The 18,541-nt window shown below is 46.0% G+C and overlaps 1 protein-coding gene across 2 annotated transcripts in view; it reads right to left on the reverse strand.

Moving 5' to 3' along the window:
• BAIAP2L1 (BAR/IMD domain containing adaptor protein 2 like 1) overlaps positions 1–18,541 on the reverse strand; it is a 183,070-nt gene that overhangs the window by 91,275 nt on the left and 73,254 nt on the right. For both annotated transcript variants that reach the window (XM_063934503.1, XM_063934504.1), the window contains exon 3: positions 4,786–4,872. In XM_063934503.1, the coding sequence (XP_063790573.1) occupies positions 4,786–4,872 (87 nt within the window). The remainder of the gene's footprint in view (positions 1–4,785; positions 4,873–18,541) is intronic.

Here is an 18,541-nt window from a genome sequence, read left to right on the forward strand (position 1 = left end):
ACCAATTTGACACTCGCCTGGTCCAGGCCAGGGCCAAGAGCATGGTCACTTTTCATGTGAGATGCTTCAAATCCACAGATTTGACTGGTTTTAAACCAATGTGATTTGAGGAATCCCAGAACTACGTTGAGATCCCACAGTGCCACTGGAGGCACAAAAGGGGGTTGTATATGCAATACTCCCTTGACAAACTTCTGGACTTCAGGAACTGAAGCCAATTCTTTCTGGAAGAAAATCGACAGGGCCGAAATTTGAACCTTAATGGACCCCAATTTGAGGCCCATAGACACTCCTGTTTGCAGGAAATGCAGGAAACGACCGAGTTGAAATTTCTTTGTGGGGCCTTCCTGGCCTCACACCACGCAACATATTTTCGCCACATGTGGTGATAATGTTGTGCGGTCACCTCCTTTCTGGCTTTGACCAGGGTAGGAATGACCTCTTCCGGAATGCCTTTTTCCCTTAGGATCCGGCTTTCCACCGCCATGCCGACAAACGCAGCTGCGGTAAGTCTTGGAACAGACATGGTACTTGCTGAAGCAAGTCCCTTCTTAGCGGCAGAGGCCATAAGACCTCTGTAAGCATCTCTTGAAGTTCCGGGTACCAAGTCCTTCTTGGCCAATCCGGAGCCATGAGTATAGTTCTTACTCCTCTACGTCTTATAATTCTCAGCACCTTAGGTATGAGAAGCAGAGGAGGGAACACATACACCGACTGGTACACCCACGGTGTTACCAGAACGTCCACAGCTATTGCCTGAGGGTCTCTTGACCTGGCGCAATACCTGTCCCGTGTTTTGTTCAGACGGGACGCCATCATGTCCACCTTTGGTATTTCCCAACGGTTTACAATCATGTGGAAAAAACTTCCCGATGAAGTTTCCACTCTCCCGGGTGGAGGTCGTGCCTGCTGAGGAAGTCTGCTTCCCAGTTTCCATTCCCGGGATGAAACACTGCTGACAGTGCTATCACATGATTTTCCGCCCAGCGAAAAGTCCTTGCAGTTTTTGCCATTGCCCTCCTGCTTCTTGTGTCGCCCTGTCTGTTTACGTGGGCGACTGCCGTGATGTTTTTCCCACTGGATCAATACCGGCTGACCTTGAAGCAGAGGTCTTGCTAAGCTTAGAGCATTATAAATTTACCCTTAGCTCCAGTATATTTATGTGGAGAAAAGTCTCCAGACTTGATCACACTCCCTGGAAATTTTTTCCTTGTGTGACTGCTCCCCAGCCTCTCGGGCTGGGCTCCGTGGTCACCAGCATCCAATCCTGAATGCCGAATCTGCGGCCCTCTAGAAGATGAGCACTCTATAACCACCACAGGAGAGACACCCTTGTCCTTGGATATAGGGTTATCCGCTGATGCATCTGAAGATGCGATCCGGACCATTTGTCCAGCAGATCCCACTGAAAAGTTCTTGCGTGAAATCTGCCGAATGGAATTGCTTCGTAGGAAGCCACCATTTTTACCAGGACCCTTGTGCAATGATGCACTGTTTTTAGGAGGTTCCTGACTAGCTCGGATAACTCCCTGGCTTTCTCTTCCGGGAGAAACACCTTTTTCTGGACTGTGTCCAGAATCATCCCTAGGCACAGCAGACGTGTCGTCGGGATCAGCTGCGATTTTGGAATATTTAGAATCCACCCGTGCTGTTGTAGCAGTATCCGAGATAGTGCTACTCCGACCTCCCACTGTTCCCTGGACTATGCCCTTATCAGGAGATCGTCCAAGTAAGGGATAATTAAGACGCCTTTTCTTCGAAGAAGAATCATCATTTCGGCCATTACGTTGGTAAAGACCCGGGGTGCCGTGGACAATCCAAACGGCAGCGTCTGAAACTGATAGTGACAGTTCTGCACCACGAACCTGAGGTACCCTTAGTGAGAAGGGCAAATTTGGGACATAGAGGTAAGCATCCCTGATGTCCCGGGACACTATATAGTCCCCTTCTTCCTGGTTCGTTATCACTGCTCTGAGTGACTCCATCTTGATTTGAACCTTTGTAAGTGTTCAAAAAATTTTTTAGAATAAGTCTCACCTAGCCTTCTGGCTTCAGTACCACAATATAGTGTGGAATAATACCCCTTTTCTTGTAGTAGGAGGGGTAATTTAATTATCACCTGCTGGGAATACAGCTTGTGAATTTTTTCCCATACTGCCTCCTTGTCGGAGGGAGACCTTGGTAAAGCAGACTTCAGGAGCCTGCGAAGGGGAAACGTCTCGACATTCCAATCTGTACCCCTGGGATACTACTTGTAGGATCCAGGGGTCCTGTACGGTCTCAGCGCCATGCTGAGAACTTGTCAGAAGCGGTGGAACGCTTCTGTTCCTGGGAATGGGCTGCCTGCTGCAGTCTTCTTCCCTTTCCTCTATCCCTGGGCAGATATGATCTTATAGGGACGAAAGGACTGAGGCTGAAAAGACGGTGTCTTTTTCTGCAGAGATGTGACTTAGGGTACAAACGGCGGATTTTCCAGCAGTTGCCGTGGCCACCAGGTCCGATGGACCGACCCCAAATAACTCCTCTTCCTTTATACGGCAATACACCTTTGTGCCGTTTGGAATCTGCATCACCTGACCACTGTCGTGTCCATAACATCTTCTGGCAGATATGGACATCGCATTTACTCTTGATGCCAGAGTGCAAATATCCCTCTGTGCATCTCGCATATATAGAAATGCATCCTTTAAATGCTCTATAGTCAATAAAATACTGTCCCTGTCAAGGGTATCAATATTTTTAGTCAGGGAATCCGACCAAGCCACCCCAGCTCTGCACATCCAGGCTGAGGCGATCGCTGGTCGCAGTATAACACCAGTATGTGTGTATATACTTTTTATGATATTTTCCAGCCTCCTGTCAGCTGGTCCTTGAGGACGGCCCTATCTATAGACGGTACCGCCACTTGTTTTGATAAGCGTGTGAGCGCCTTATCCACCCTAAGGGGTGTTTCCCAACGCGCCCTAACTTCTGGCGGGAAAGGGTATACCGCCCATAATTTTCTATCGGGGGAAACCCACGCATCATCACACACTTTATTTAATTTATCTGATTCAGGAAAAACTACGGTAGTTTTTTCACATCCCACATAATACCCTCTTTTGTGGTACTTGTTGTATCAGAAATATGAAACACCTCCTTCATTGCCTTTAACGTGTGGCCCTAATAAGGAATACGTTTGTTTATTCACCGTCGACACTGGATTCAGTGTCCCTGTCTGTGTCTGTGTCGACCGACTAAAGTAAATGGGCGTTTTAAAACCCTTGACGGTGTTTTTGAGACGTCTGGACCGGTACTAATTGTTTGTCGGCCGTCTCATGTCGTCAACCGACCTTGCAGCGTGTTGACATTATCACGTAATTCCCTAAATAAGCCATCCATTCCGGTGTCGACTCCCTAGAGAGTGACATCACCATTACAGGCAATTGCTCCGCCTCCTCACCAACATCGTCCTCATACATGTCGACACACACGTACCGACACACAGCACACACACAGGGAATGCTCTGATAGAGGACAGGACCCACTAGCCCTTTGGAGAGACAGAGGGAGAGTTTACCAGCACACACCAAAAACGCTATAATTATATAGGGACAACCTTATATAAGTGTTTTCCCTTATAGCATCTTTTTTATATATTTCTAACGCCAAATTAGTGCCCCCCCTCTCTGTTTTAACCCTGTTTCTGTAGTGCAGTGCAGGGGAGAGCCTCGGAGCCTTCCCTCCAGCCTTTCTGTGAGGGAAAATGGCGCTGTGTGCTGAGGAGATAGGCCCCGCCCCTTTTTCGGCGGCCTCGTCTCCCGCTCTTAACGGATTATGGCAGGGGTTAAATATCTCCATATAGCCTCCGGAGGCTATATGTGAGGTATTTTTAGCCAAAATAGGTATTCATTTGCCTCCCAGGGCGCCCCCCTCCCAGCGCCCTGCACCCTCAGTGACTGCCGTGTGAAGTGTGCTGAGAGGAAAATGGCGCACAGCTGCAGTGCTGTGCGCTACCTTTAGAAGACTGAGGAGTCTTCTGCCGCCGATTCTGGACCTCTTCTTACTTCAGCATCTGCAAGGGGGCCGGCGGCAAGGCTCCGGTGACCATCCAGGCTGTACCTGTGATCGTCCCTCTGGAGCTGATGTCCAGTAGCCAAGAAGCCAATCCATCCTGCACGCAGGTGAGTTCACTTCTTCTCCCCTAAGTCCCTCGTTGCAGTGATCCTGTTGCCAGCAGGACTCACTGTAAAATAAAAAACCTAAGCTAAACTTTTCTAAGCAGCTCTTTAGGAGAGCCACCTAGATTGCACCCTTCTCGGCCGGGCACAAAAATCTAACTGGCTTGGAGGGGGGTCATGGGGGGAGGAGCCAGTGCACACCACCTGATCGGAAAGCTTTACTTTTGTGCCCTGTCTCCTGCGGAGCCGCTGTTCCCCATGGTCCTTTCAGGAACCCCAGCATCCACTAGGACGATAGAGAAAATATCTGAGTATATTTAACCTTGGAACATATTTTTCCCTGTCTGATAGATATCCTTCTCCTTAAGTCTGACCAAAGCAACCATGCAAACAGTGATATACAGTTTCTGAATGTGTACTCTGGTCTGTTTGCTCCAAGCCACACCTTCAGCTGGAATGCTTGGTGAAAGCTCTCTATAGTTAAACTGGCAACCACCTGGACCATTGACTGTAATCAACACTTGCATCCATTTGTTCTATTTGTTTAGGTTTTCTTAATTACCAAAGCGGACTATTTTTATATCAAGCTTGACGCATACAAGGGAAAGTTTTGCGCATAACTTACCGAGCTCCTTTGAAACTGGAGAGACTGTTGTCATTTCTCCCACCCTGGCCACTCCATCGTAATAAGCTTTCCCAGCTTGCACCATTGCTGGAAGTAAAACATACATTCAGTAAGAACAGCAATTCATCTGCACATGAAATTAAATAAATACATTCTTATTTGAATGTTCCAATGTAATCATGTTTCTTGCGCACAAGCAAACAATAGTAGCTGTACTAAAAATAGTAACTTGACATAAAGGGGGAGATTCAGTTGTTTTTTTGGGCGCTCCAAGTAATGGGCCCCCGACAGCTAATCACTTGCAGCTGCATTAAACAAATTGAATAGCTCCCCCAAAGAATATGAAAAAAAAAAACCATAGCATGTAACAGATCACATTTGGTAAAATGGGAGGGGAAGGGGGGGGGGGACAACAAATATGTAAGTGAGACACCGGAGAGTTGACCACACCATTAGAAACTTTCTGCCTGAAAATCAGTAAAACATGGCAAAAAAAACCCCAAAACAACCTATATAGGTGTAGCCAGAGAAACCGATGGTCAGGAGGAATTATTGTGTTGGCGACAGAAAAACCAAATTGTAGATTCAAACAACTTAAGAATATGGGTTTGGGTTCAGCCATCTAAGTGTTCTACATACAAGGCCCATTTTTTGTAAAATGGTAGGACTCCCTTTTTTGTGTCAGGAAAAGCAGCCCTCCTATCAAAGTAAAGTAACTGGAGTAGCATGAACTTAACAGTGTCATCGTTTTGGTTGGAGCGAAAATATGTATGGGAGCAAATGACAATTGACCATTTGCTCCCAAACACTGGAATACAGACAAAAATGGACATTCAGTAAAATTTGTGAAATCCATCTGATTTAACCAATTTATCAGAACGACCATTTTTGCAAATTTTCCAGCTTTTGGGAGCAAATGTTTAATTGTCATTTGCACCCAGAATTACCAGATCGTCGCTCCAACCAGAAAGATTGGACAGATAACATTATTGTTATAGTGTGTATCCAGCTTAAGAGCTTCACAGAGCTACTATAATATTTCTACGTCACTACTCCAGCACCAGCTCCAGACTGTTTGACACATAGGTGAGTACATGGTGTATTTAATATTGTTTCTTTTATATCTGTGTGGTCCCTGAGGAACATCTAAATAAAGAGACTGAAGCGTTGGAAACTTATTGACTGTCAGTCTGTACTTATTTGCGTTTCAAAGTCGTGTGTGTGTGTGTGTGTGTGTGTGTGTGTGTGTGTGTGTGTTTATATAACACCTGTGTTGTTGGTGTGTCCTGAGGAAGAGGCGCAAGCCTCAAAACATGTCGATACTGACACCTGGATTAAACTCTCTAAACATGTCCCCTCGTGAGTGCCGTGCTTAATGGAGGAGTAATATATATATATATATATATATATACACATGCACACACACACACACACACATATATATATATATATATACACATACACTTACCAATGTAAACAAACAGCGGCATCGGAGGTGCAGCCATGCACCCTGTTGCAGGTCCAGCGAGATTCACTAGCGGGCTTTTGATCTTCTATAAAGGTATGTTTTGTTTGCTCTTGTTTGTTACATACCTTGACAAAGGGGCAGGTGAGCTCCTAAACGTTGGGATTTCAGTGTGATGTGAATACACTCTTATTGCTTTAGAGAAGTCTCAGAGTGCCACTGTTTGTTTACACTGGGAAGTAGATCAAGGTTCCAGAGGGCACCGGAGCAATTGAGTTAAGTTTTAGAAGAGTGCCGGTCCTTTTGCACACTTATATATATATATATATACCGTTACACACACACATACACAGAGAGAGAGAGAGAGACAGACATGAACACACATACATATACATGTATGTGTGTCTCTATGCTCTTATCTTCGGACCCAAATAGAAGTCTCTGCAAAATCACCTGGGGCAGATTCTGTATCACACGCACAGCGGCTGCAGTAGTGGGCAGCTTCACTCCCACAAGTCTGTGCGGTTATGTGTGAACGTACTGTCACCACCCTGTTCCTGCCCCAAAATGCCTCGTTTCACATAAAGTCAGACCTGGCTAAGTTACTTCCGACATACGCAAAAATGTGTAACTTCCACTCATGTACTGTATACAAAAACTCATCACTTGTGGCCTTACACAGCCATCTATCTGACTCAGAATCAGGTCCTCTGCATACATATCAGTAGTACTGGACACAAGTCTAGTTTTCAAAAACTTAAGTTAAGTTAAAACATGCTGCAGACTTTGGTAAATAAGGGAATAAAATGTTGTCAAAGTACATCACAAGTCTGTTGCAATCTATTTAACCTTTAGCAGTCACTGAATGTGGTAATTACGGACTAGGCAAAGGTAAAGAAAAAGTTTATCTTTACAAGGGGGGAGGGGGCTTCCTTTTTTAAATGGCAGAAGTACTCAACAATGTGAAATGTGTATGTATAGGATTTTCAGACCTACTTCCCTTTTCCTATGAAAAACCAGAGAAACTCCCTAAACGTGGATCAGTCTCCTACACAAAACATACTGCAGGCAACTGTTTTGTGGCCTAAAACAATATTCTACCAATCAATGCACCATAAAGACCAAGTTGTGCCTCATGTCTCTGTCATGTCACTAGCTACAACGTAATATACAAATAGTGAATATTGATTCAACCCAATGCACTGACGGGCCCATTCATCAACATGAACAGATGCATTACACTTGAGGAAATAAAAGTGACCTTCTCCGGCCCTTGCAGTGCACATGCATGACCTATGGTCACAGACGTTCAGTAATATCCCTTTTACACCAAAATCACGGGTCTGACCCAGGATTTGGAACACGGTTCCAAGCCGGGTCAGACCCGGGACTCCCCCCATTTCACTGCAGTGCCGATCCGGGATATTCCCGGATCGGCACCGTTTACACTGCACCCGGGTGCAGTGTCTTGTGGGCCGGCGCTTAGAGATGATGTCATCCCCAAGCGCCGGCCCACACTGCAGATCAGGACTCCGGAGCGTCTCGCCGGGGGCAAGCACAGCAATCTGGAAGCTGCTGTGCTGCCCCAGCCTCCGGCGCTTCCAGGCACCAGACATGGCGCTGCTGTCTGCATAGACAACATGTGCCATGTCTCCAGCCGCAGCATGGCAACCAGCACGGCGCCGCTGTCTGCATAGACAGCGTGCGCCGTAACCCCCAGCCTCCCGACCGCCTGCCGGACACTGCGGTACGGGAGGTTTGCCATGCTGTAAATGGGTGCCGTGTCGGCTGACCCCGCTTACCCATTTACACCACCTCCTTACCCGGGTCTTACCCGTGTCCAACCCTGCGTATGTGCCGGGTTGGATTCCCGGGAAAGTGGACCCGGGGTGACCCTTTTACACCACCTGCAGTCCCGGGATTTTGCGAATTCTTTTCTTGAGATATGGACTATGTGTGCTTACAATTTTGGCTTATGTGAGATTTTGGCTTATGTGAGATGTCATTGACATGTGAGATGAACTAGATAGTACACCGATCTAGCAAGGATTGACTTGCCTGCACAGTCTATCTTTTCTTGCGATGCCGACCTGGCGGGACCGCGCATCGGGATCGAATCTGGATCGCAAGGTGACTTTCACCTTGCGATCTGCACTAACTTTTCTTGCGATTTTGACTATATAGTCAAAATCGAAAGAAAATATCTCACCGTGTGTACACACCCTAAGCTATTTTAAGACTTAAGATAAAATATAAAATAAAAAATAAAACTTTTAACCATAGTCTTCCAGCGCTGTCTGTGCTTTGTATGTTTTTTTAGTTAAAAAAACAGTTGAACAAACATTGAGTACCATCAAGGAAAGGTAACTTACTTAAACAACTTATTCCTACACCACTTAACCCAAAATGATCTCACAAACGACCACAGCATGTTCATCAAACTACTGTTTCTTATTTCAATTCATAGAATTCTCACCAAATTGAACACATTCTACACTCACCCTAAAACTCACCCCTCTGTGCACATTATAGCTTCTATTCTCCACTCCCCTCTTCTAACCACTCATGAGCTTTAGACTTACTTCTCTGCAAGTACTTTGATAACCACAATTGGCCACCAGAATAAACACTCGCAAACATCCACCAATATTTATCTCACTCTTCTGCTTTTATTAGCTGGTGACATATCATCAAATCCAGGCCCCAACCACCTGTCCCTCTCACACTCAGCTATCTCAAAACAACATAGAAAGCCATCTTACCTCATAAATATTACGTGTCTCCCATCCCCCTCCAAGTCACTAAAATGTGCTTTATTGAATGCATGCTCTGTTTGTAACAAATTAACATCCATGACCTCTTCATATCTCACAACTTTAATCTGCTGGCTATAACAGAAACATGGCTCACACAATCAGACACGGCCTCCCCTGCAGCACTGTCACACGGTGGTTTCCACTTCCCACACACATCTAGGCCTAATAATAGTAAAGGTGGTGGGGTTGGAATCTTACTGTCACAATTTTTCACATACACTGTTGTACCTCAGGTTCCATCACTCGCATTCACATCATTTGAAGTTCACTTTATTAGGATTTTCACCCCCTTCTCTCTGTGTGTTGCAGCTATCTATCGCCCTCCTGAGCAACCCAAACAACAATTTCTAGAAGATTTTTCTACCTGGCTCCCACACTTCTTATCCTCTGACATCTCCACCATCATTATGGGCGATTTCAATATAGCTCTTGACAGTCCACAATCTGTTCATGCCTCCAAACTCCTCTCTCTAACCTCCTCTCTTGGCCTAACCAAATGGTCCGACTCCTCTACTCACCAGGAGGGCCACTGCCTTGATCTTGTGTTCACAAGGCTCTGCTTAGTTTCCGAATTCATTAACACTCCTTTCCCTCGCTCTGATCACAACCTGACCATCTTCACAATCTCTTCTATTACTCTAAATTCTATGATACTAAAACCAAGCAAGCCTCCTCTAACCCGCAGAAATACTAACAATATAAATTTTCATCAACTTTCCACTTCCCACTTCTCTGCAACAACTCCTCTCACCAATCTCTACATTTACCACACCTGACACTGCTGTATCGCACCTACACCAGACCCTAGAGAGTGCCCTTGATGAAGTGGCTCCAGCTACCCATCACACTCCACATAGGCTTAGATGCCAACCATGGCACTCTAAATCAACAAGACACCTACAAAAACTGTCACGTACAGTATAACATCAGTGGCGTAAATCTCAGAATCCAAGTGACTTTCTCACATATAAGACCACCTACCACTCCTATCGTTAGGCCCTGGACACTGCCAAACAAACATATTTCCAATCTCTCATCTCTTATCATGCCACCAACCCCAAGCGACTTTTTAATAAATGTAAATCACTTCTTTACCCTCCCTCACCTCCCCCACTAGCTACTATCAGTGCACAAGAACTTGCTTCCTACTTCAAGGATAAGATTGATAAAATCCGAGATGAAATGGTATGCTCTAACTCAGCCAGTGACCGGCTCAATTTCCTACCTGAACCCTCTGGCACTTTCTATTTATTTGATCCCACAAGTGAAGATGAAGTATCAACACTTTTCATCCTCCTACTCCACTACCTCTCCTCTTGATCCTATACCCTCACAAGTCAGTAAAACTTTGTCTCCTGTGCTTATCCCAACCTTAACTAATATCTGAAATCTCTCTCTACTGGTATCTTTCCTTCTCTGTTTAAACATGCAGTGATTACTCCCATTCTAAAAAAACACAACTCTGACCCAAACACACTCTCTAACTACCCTCTCATTTCTCAGCTACTATGTCCCTCCAAGCTACTTGAGAGACTTGCCTATACTCGCCTTACACATTTCCTTAACTCCCACAACTTATTGGACCCACTTCAGTCAGGCTTTCGTGGCCCAACACTCCACAGAGATGGCACTGACCAAAGTAGTGAATGATCTAGTCACTGCTAGATCGAAAGGCCATTACACACTACTTATTCTTCTAGATCTCTCTGCTGCTTTTGACACTGTTGACCACTCTCTTCTTATACAAACACTACAATCCCTAGTTCTTCAGGACACAACCCTTACTTGGTTCTCATCCTACCTATCTAATCGCTCTTTCAGTGTTCACTTCTGATTCTACCTCTTCTTCTCTACCTTTTATCAGTTGGAGTACCGCAAGGCTCAGTCTTGGGTCCTCTGCTGTTCTCAATTTATATCTCATCTCTTGGTAAACTAATCAGCTTCTTTGGATTTCAGTATCATTTGTACGCTGATGATACTCAAATCTACCTATCCTCCCCAGATTTATCACCATCTGTATTGGCTCGTGTCACTGGATGCCTGTCTGTCATTTCAACTTGGATGTCATCTCGCCACCTCAAACTCAACATTTACAAAACAGAATTGTTTTCCCACCAGCCAAGAGTAGTTACCAACTTGATATCTCCATAACTGTTTACAATGCGACTATCCACCCTACCCAACAAGCTCGCTGCCTAGGTGTCACCCTTGACTCTGAACTGTCCTTTGTTCCAAACATTCAATCTGTCTCTAAATCATGTTACATGCACCTAAAAAACATATCCAAAATACGCCCTTATCTTACACAAGACACTGCAAAAACTCTAATCCATGCACTCATCATCTCCCGCATTGATTGTTGTAATAGTCTCCTTACTGGTCTTCCCAAACATAGGCTCTCACCGCTACAATCCATTTTAAATGCAGCTGCGAGGCTAATCTTCCTCACTAGACATTCTTCGTCTGCTGATCCGCTCTGTCAGTCCCTCCATTGGTTACCGGTATTCTATTGTGTGTTAAAATAAGAATTTACTTACCGATAATTCTATTTCTCGGAGTCCGTAGTGGATGCTGGGGTTCCTGAAAGGACCATGGGGAATAGCGGCTCCGCAGGAGACAGGGCACAAAAAAGTAAAGCTTTACTAGGTCAGGTGGTGTGCACTGGCTCCTCCCCCTATGACCCTCCTCCAGACTCCAGTTAGGTACTGTGCCCGGACGAGCATACACAATAAGGGAGGCATTTTGAATCCCGGGTAAGACTCATACCAGCCACACCAATCACACCGTACAACTTGTGATCTAAACCCAGTTAACAGTATGACAACAGAAAGGGCCTCTTAAAGATGGCTCCTTAACAATAACCCGAATTAGTTAACAATAACTATGTACAAGTATTGCAGATAATCCGCACTTGGGATGGGCGCCCAGCATCCACTACGGACTCCGAGAAATAGAATTATCGGTAAGTAAATTCTTATTTTCTCTATCGTCCTAAGTGGATGCTGGGGTTCCTGAAAGGACCATGGGGATTATACCAAAGCTCCCAAACGGGCGGGAGAGTGCGGATGACTCTGCAGCACCGAATGAGAGAACTCCAGGTCCTCCTTTGCCAGGGTATCAAATTTGTAAAATTTTACAAACGTGTTCTCCCCCGACCACGTAGCTGCTCGGCAGAGTTGTAATGCCGAGACCCCTCGGGCAGCCGCCCAAGATGAGCCCACCTTCCTTGTGGAGTGGGCTTTTACAGTTTTAGGCTGTGGCAGGCCTGCCACAGAATGTGCAAGTTGAATTGTGTTACAAATCCAACGAGCAATCGACTGCTTAGAAGCAGGTGCGCCCAACTTGTTGGGTGCATACAATATAAACAGCGAGTCAGATTTTCTGACTCCAGCCGTCCTTGCAATGTATATTTTTAAGGCTCTGACAACGTCCAACAACTTGGAGTCCTCCAAGTCGCTAGTGGCCGCAGGCACCACAATAGGTTGGTTCAGATGAAATGCTGATACCACTTTAGGGAGAAAATGCGGACGAGTCCGCAGTTCTGCCCTATCCGAATGGAAGATTAGATAAGGACTTTTATAAGATAAAGCCGCCAATTCAGATACTCTCCTGGCAGAGGCCAGGGCTAGTAACATAGTCACTTTCAATGTGAGATATTTCAAATCCACCTTTTTCAATGGTTCAAACCAATGGGATTTGAGGAAATCTAAAACTACATTTAGATCCCACGGTGCCACCGGAGGCACCACAGGAGGCTGTATATGCAGTACTCCCTTGACAAAAGTCTGGACCTCAGGGACAGAGGCCAATTCTTTTTGGAAGAATATTGACAGGGCCGAAATTTGAACCTTAATGGATCCCAATTTGAGACCCATAGATAATCCTGATTGCAGGAAATGTAGGAAACGACCCAGTTGGAATTCCTCCGTCGGAACCCTCCGATCCTCGCACCACGCTACATATTTTCGCCAAATGCGGTGATAATGTTTCACGGTGACTTCCTTCCGTGCCTTAATCAAGGTAGGAATGACTTCTTCTGGAATGCCTTTCCCTTTTAGGATCTGGCGTTCAACCGCCATGCCGTCAAACGCAGCCGCGGTAAGTCTTGAAAAAGACAGGGACCCTGCTGTAGCAGGTCCCTTCTCAGAGGTAGAGGCCACGGTTCGTCCGTGAGCATCTCTTGAAGTTCCGGATACCAAGTCCTTCTCGGCCAATCCGGAACCACTAGTATTGTTCTTACTCTTCTTTGCCGTATGATCTTCAATACCTTTGGTATGAGCGGCAGAGGAGGAAACACATACACTGACTGGTACACCCAAGGAGTTACCAGTGCGTCCACAGCTATTGCCTGTGGATCTCTTGACCTGGCGCAATATTTGTCCAGTTTCTTGTTGAGGCGAGACGCCATCATGTCTACAATTGGTCTTTCCCAACGGTCTATTAACATGTTGAAGACTTCTGGATGTAGACCCCACTCTCCCGGATGAAGATCGTGTCTGCTGAGGAAATCTGCTTCCCAGTTGTCCACGCCCGGGATGAACACTGCTGACAGTGCTATCACGTGATTCTCCGCCCAGCGAAGAATCTTGGCAGCTTCTGCCATTGCACTCCTGCTTCTTGTGCCGCCCTGCCTGTTTACATGGGCGACCGCCGTGATGTTGTCCGACTGAATCAACACCGGCTTTCCTTGCAGGAGAAGTTCCGCCTGGCTTAGAGCATTGTAGATTGCTCTTAGTTCCAGAATGTTTATGTGAAGAGACTTTTCCAGACTCGTCCATACTCCCTGGAAGTTTCTTCCTTGTGTGACTGCTCCCCAGCCTCTCAGGCTGGCGTCCGTGGTCACCAGGATCCAATCCTGAATGCCGAATCTGCGGCCTTCTAATAGGTGAGCCTTCTGCAACCACCACAGAAGTGACACCCTTGTCTTTGGTGACAGGGTTATTCGCAGGTGCATCTGCAGATGCGACCCTGACCATTTGTCCAACAGATCCCTTTGGAATATTCTTGCATGGAATCTGCCGAATGGAATTGCTTCGTAAGAAGCCACCATTTTTCCCAGGACTCTTGTGCATTGATGTACTGACACTTTTCCTGGTTTTAGGAGGTTCCTGACCAGATCGGATAACTCCTTGGCTTTTTCCTCTGGAAGGAAAACCTTTTTCTGAACCGTGTCCAGAATCATTCCTAGGAACAGCAGACGAGTTGTCGGGATTAAATGGGATTTTGGAATATTCAGAATCCACCCGTGTTGTCTTAGCACCTCTTGAGATAGTGCTAAAGCTGTCTCCAGCTGTTCTCTGGACCTTGCCCTTATTAGGAGATCGTCCAAGTATGGGATAACTAATACGCCTTTTCTTCGAAGAAGAATCATCATCTCGGCCATTACCTTGGTAAAGACCCGAGGCGCCGTGGACAATCCGAACGGCAGCGTCTGAAACTGATAGTGACAGTTTTGAACAATGAACCTGAGGTACCCCTGGTGTGCGGGGTAAATCGGAACGTGTAGATACGCATCCTTGATGTCCAAGGATACCATAAAGTCCCCTTCTTCCAGGTTCGCTATCACTGCTCTGAGTGACTCCATCTTGAACTTGAACTTTTTTATGTAGAGGTTCAAGGACTTCAGATTTAGAATAGGCCTTACCGAGCCATCCGGCTTCGGTACCACAAATAGAGTGGAATAATACCCCTTTCCTTGTTGTAATAGGGGTACTTTGACTATCACCTGCTGAGCGTACAGCTTGTGAATGGCTTCCAACACCCTCTCCCTTTCGGAAGAGACGGTTGGTAAGGCAGACTTCAGGAAACGATGAGGAGGATCCGTCTCTAATTCCAACCTGTACCCCTGAGATATTATCTGCAGGATCCAGGGGTCTACCTGCGAGTGAGCCCACTGCGCGCTGTAATTTTTGAGACGGCCCCCCACTGTCCCCGAGTCCGCTTGAGAGGCCCCAGCGTCATGCTGAGGTTTTTGCAGGAGCCGGGGAGGGCTTCTGTTCCTGGGAAGGAGCTGCCTGTTGGTGTCTCATCCCTCTTCCTCTGCCTCGTGGCAGGTACGACAAGCCCTTTGCTCTCTTATTTTTGTAGGAGCGAAAAGGCTGCGGTTGAAAGGTCGGTGCCTTTCTCTGTTGGGGAGTGACTTGAGGTAAAAAAGTGGATTTCCCGGCAGTAGCCGTGGCCACCAAGTCTGATAGACCAACTCCAAATAACTCCTCCCCTTTATACGGCAAAACCTCCATGTGACGTTTTGAATCCGCATCGCCTGTCCACTGTCGTGTCCATAAGGCTCTTCTGGCTGAAATGGACATAGCACTCACCCGAGATGCCAGTGTGCAAATATCCCTCTGTGCATCACGCATATAGATAAATGCATCCTTTATTTGTTCTAACGACAGTAAAACATTGTCCCTATCTAGGGTATCAATATTTTCAATCAGGGATTCTGACCAAACTACTCCAGCACTGCACATCCAGGCAGTTGCTATAGCTGGTCGTAGTATAACACCTGCATGTGTGTATATATTCTTTTGAATAACTTCCATCTTTCTATCTGATGGATCCTTAAGTGCGGCCGTCTCAGGAGAGGGTAACGCCACTTGTTTGGATAAGCGTGTGAGCGCCTTGTCCACCTTAGGGGGTGTTTCCCAGCGCGCCCTAACCTCTGGCGGGAAAGGGTATAATGCCAATAACTTTTTTGAAATTATCAACTTTTTATCAGGAGCAAACCACGCTTCATCACACACGTCATTTAATTCTTCTGATTCAGGAAAAACTGTTTGTAGTTTTTTCACACCATACATAATACCCTGTTTTACGGTATCTGTAGTATCAGCTAAATGTAACGTCTCCTTCATTGCCAAAATCATATAACGTGTGGCCCTACTGGAAAATACGTTTGAATTTCTACCGTCGTCACTGGAATCAGTGCCCGTGTCTGGGTCTGTGTCGACCGACTGAGGCAAAGGGCGTTTTACAGCCCCTGACGGTGTTTGAGGCGCCTGGACAGGCATTAATTGATTGTCCGGCCGCCTCATGTCCTCAACTGACTGTTTAAGGGAAGATAAACCATCACGTAATTCCACAAATAAAGGCATCCATTCTGGTGTCGACCCCCTGGGGGGTGACATCTGCATATTTGGCAATTGCTCCGCCTCCACACCAATATCGTCCTCATACATGTCGACACCACGTACCGACACACACCGCAAACTCACAGGGAATGCTCTAATGAAGACAGGACCCACTAGCCCTTTTGGGGAGACAGAGGGAGAGTCTGCCAGCACACACCACAAAGCGCTATATATACAAGGGATATCCTTATATTAAGTGCTCCCTTATAGCTGCTTTAATATATATATATATATATAGCCATTAATGTGCCCCCCCTCTCTGTTTTACCCTGTTTCTGTAGTGCAGTGCAGGGGAGAGACCTGGGAGCCGTTCTGACCAGCGGAGCTGTGACAGAAAAATGGCGCCGTGTGCTGAGGAGATAGGCCCCGCCCCTTTTTCGGCGGGTTCTTCTCCCGCTATTTTTCCAGTCAGGCAGGGGTTAAATATCTCCATATAGCCCCTATGGGCTATATGTGAGGTATTTTTAGCCTTGTATAAGGTTTATATTTGCCTCTCAGAGCGCCCCCCCCCAGCGCTCTGCACCCTCAGTGACTGCCCAGTGAAGTGTGCTGAGAGGAAAATGGCGCACAGCTGCAGTGCTGTGCGCTACCTTATGAAGACTGAGGAGTCTTCAGCCGCCGGTTTCCGGACCTCTTCACGCTTCAGCATCTGCAAGGGGGTCGGCGGCGCGGCTCCGGGACCGGACTCCACGGCTGGGCCTGTGTTCGATCCCTCTGGAGCTAATGGTGTCCAGTAGCCAAGCAGCAAATCCACTCTGCATGCAGGTGAGTTTACTACTTTCCCCCTAAGTCCCACGTTGCAGTGATCCTGTTGCCAGCAGGACTCACTGTAAAGAAAAAAACCTAAACTAAACTTTCTCTAAGCAGCTCTTTAGGAGAGCCACCTAGATTGCACCCTTCTCGTTCGGGCACAAAATCTAACTGGAGTCTGGAGGAGGGTCATAGGGGGAGGAGCCAGTGCACACCACCTGACCTAGTAAAGCTTTACTTTTTTGTGCCCTGTCTCCTGCGGAGCCGCTATTCCCCATGGTCCTTTCAGGAACCCCAGCATCCACTTAGGACGATAGAGAAATATAAAATACTTTTACTTAAATACAAGGCTATTAACCAAACTGCAGCATCATACATCTCCTCACTCATCTCAAAATATCTCCCTACCAGACCTCTCTGCGTCTCTCATCCACATGTATTAACTGTTCACACTCAAAATTACAGGACTTTACCCGGGATTCACCTACTCTGTGGAATGCCCTCCCATGCACAATAAGACTCTTCTCTAGTCTCCAAACCTTTAAACATTCCCTGAAAACTCATCTCTTCAGACAAGCCTACCAAATTCCAGACCCACCCACATAACCTTCAATGCTTCCCTATCCAGTTACATCCTCTCTGTACAGTCCACATAACCTCACGTATTTTGTCTTCCAACATTGTTGGGTGATCATATCATACAACCCATTAAGAACCTAGCAATCTGATGGACCATTATGCAAAAGGTAGCATCTATCCTTGTGCATCAATGCCTATTTCCCTATAGACTGTAAGCTTGCGAGCAGGGCCTTCCTTCCTATGTCTGTCTGTCTTTGCCCAGTTTTGTTCTATAACTGTTGTTCCAATTGTAAAGCGCAACGGAATATGCTGCGATATATAAGAAACTGCTAATAAATAAATAATAAATATATATGATAAAACTGCTGAACTAGCATAAACCAGCTTACAACCAGCTGGCATCACACCTCACTATGGCCTGAAATACTGTATGTTATTTGTATATTTGTAGGTTTCAGGTAATTCAGTGACAAGTACTACTGTACTTCTAGATTGTATTCCAAAAGTGCACACACCAAAACACTTTCAATAAGTTAAACCTTCACTTAAAACACAGGCAGTAACTAAGGCTCTGGCCAGTGTTAGTTTAGAAAGTCCTGGCTAGCAGCACTGTACAAGTAATATATCTAAACGGCTAAGGTATTTGATACTGCACATCAAATTTCACCCCACTTCTATCTGAGAAGCATAGGATGGTATCAATAATTTAAGGTAAGTTTTAATTAGACTCAAGCTGATCACTGCACACAGGAACTACTTTTAACGGTTAAAACAAAGACAATGTAAAGCATGTCACCTGAAAAACATTTCGAGATTTTATTACTCTGAGATTTTATTACTTTATTTAAAAACTCTGATCCTTTTTACAAAAATGCAGACAGCGGCAATCATGTCTCCTTCCTTTCTAGTTGGGATGTCTTGTGACTAGTATGCAAATAGGGGAAGGAGGCAGCAGGGGTGTGCAGCATTCGTCAGTGGAAAGGGAGGGTGTTATATTTTATACACCTACCTACCCA

This window comes from Pseudophryne corroboree, chromosome 7, assembly GCF_028390025.1.
Source record: "Pseudophryne corroboree isolate aPseCor3 chromosome 7, aPseCor3.hap2, whole genome shotgun sequence".
Classification (NCBI taxonomy): domain Eukaryota; kingdom Metazoa; phylum Chordata; class Amphibia; order Anura; family Myobatrachidae; genus Pseudophryne; species Pseudophryne corroboree.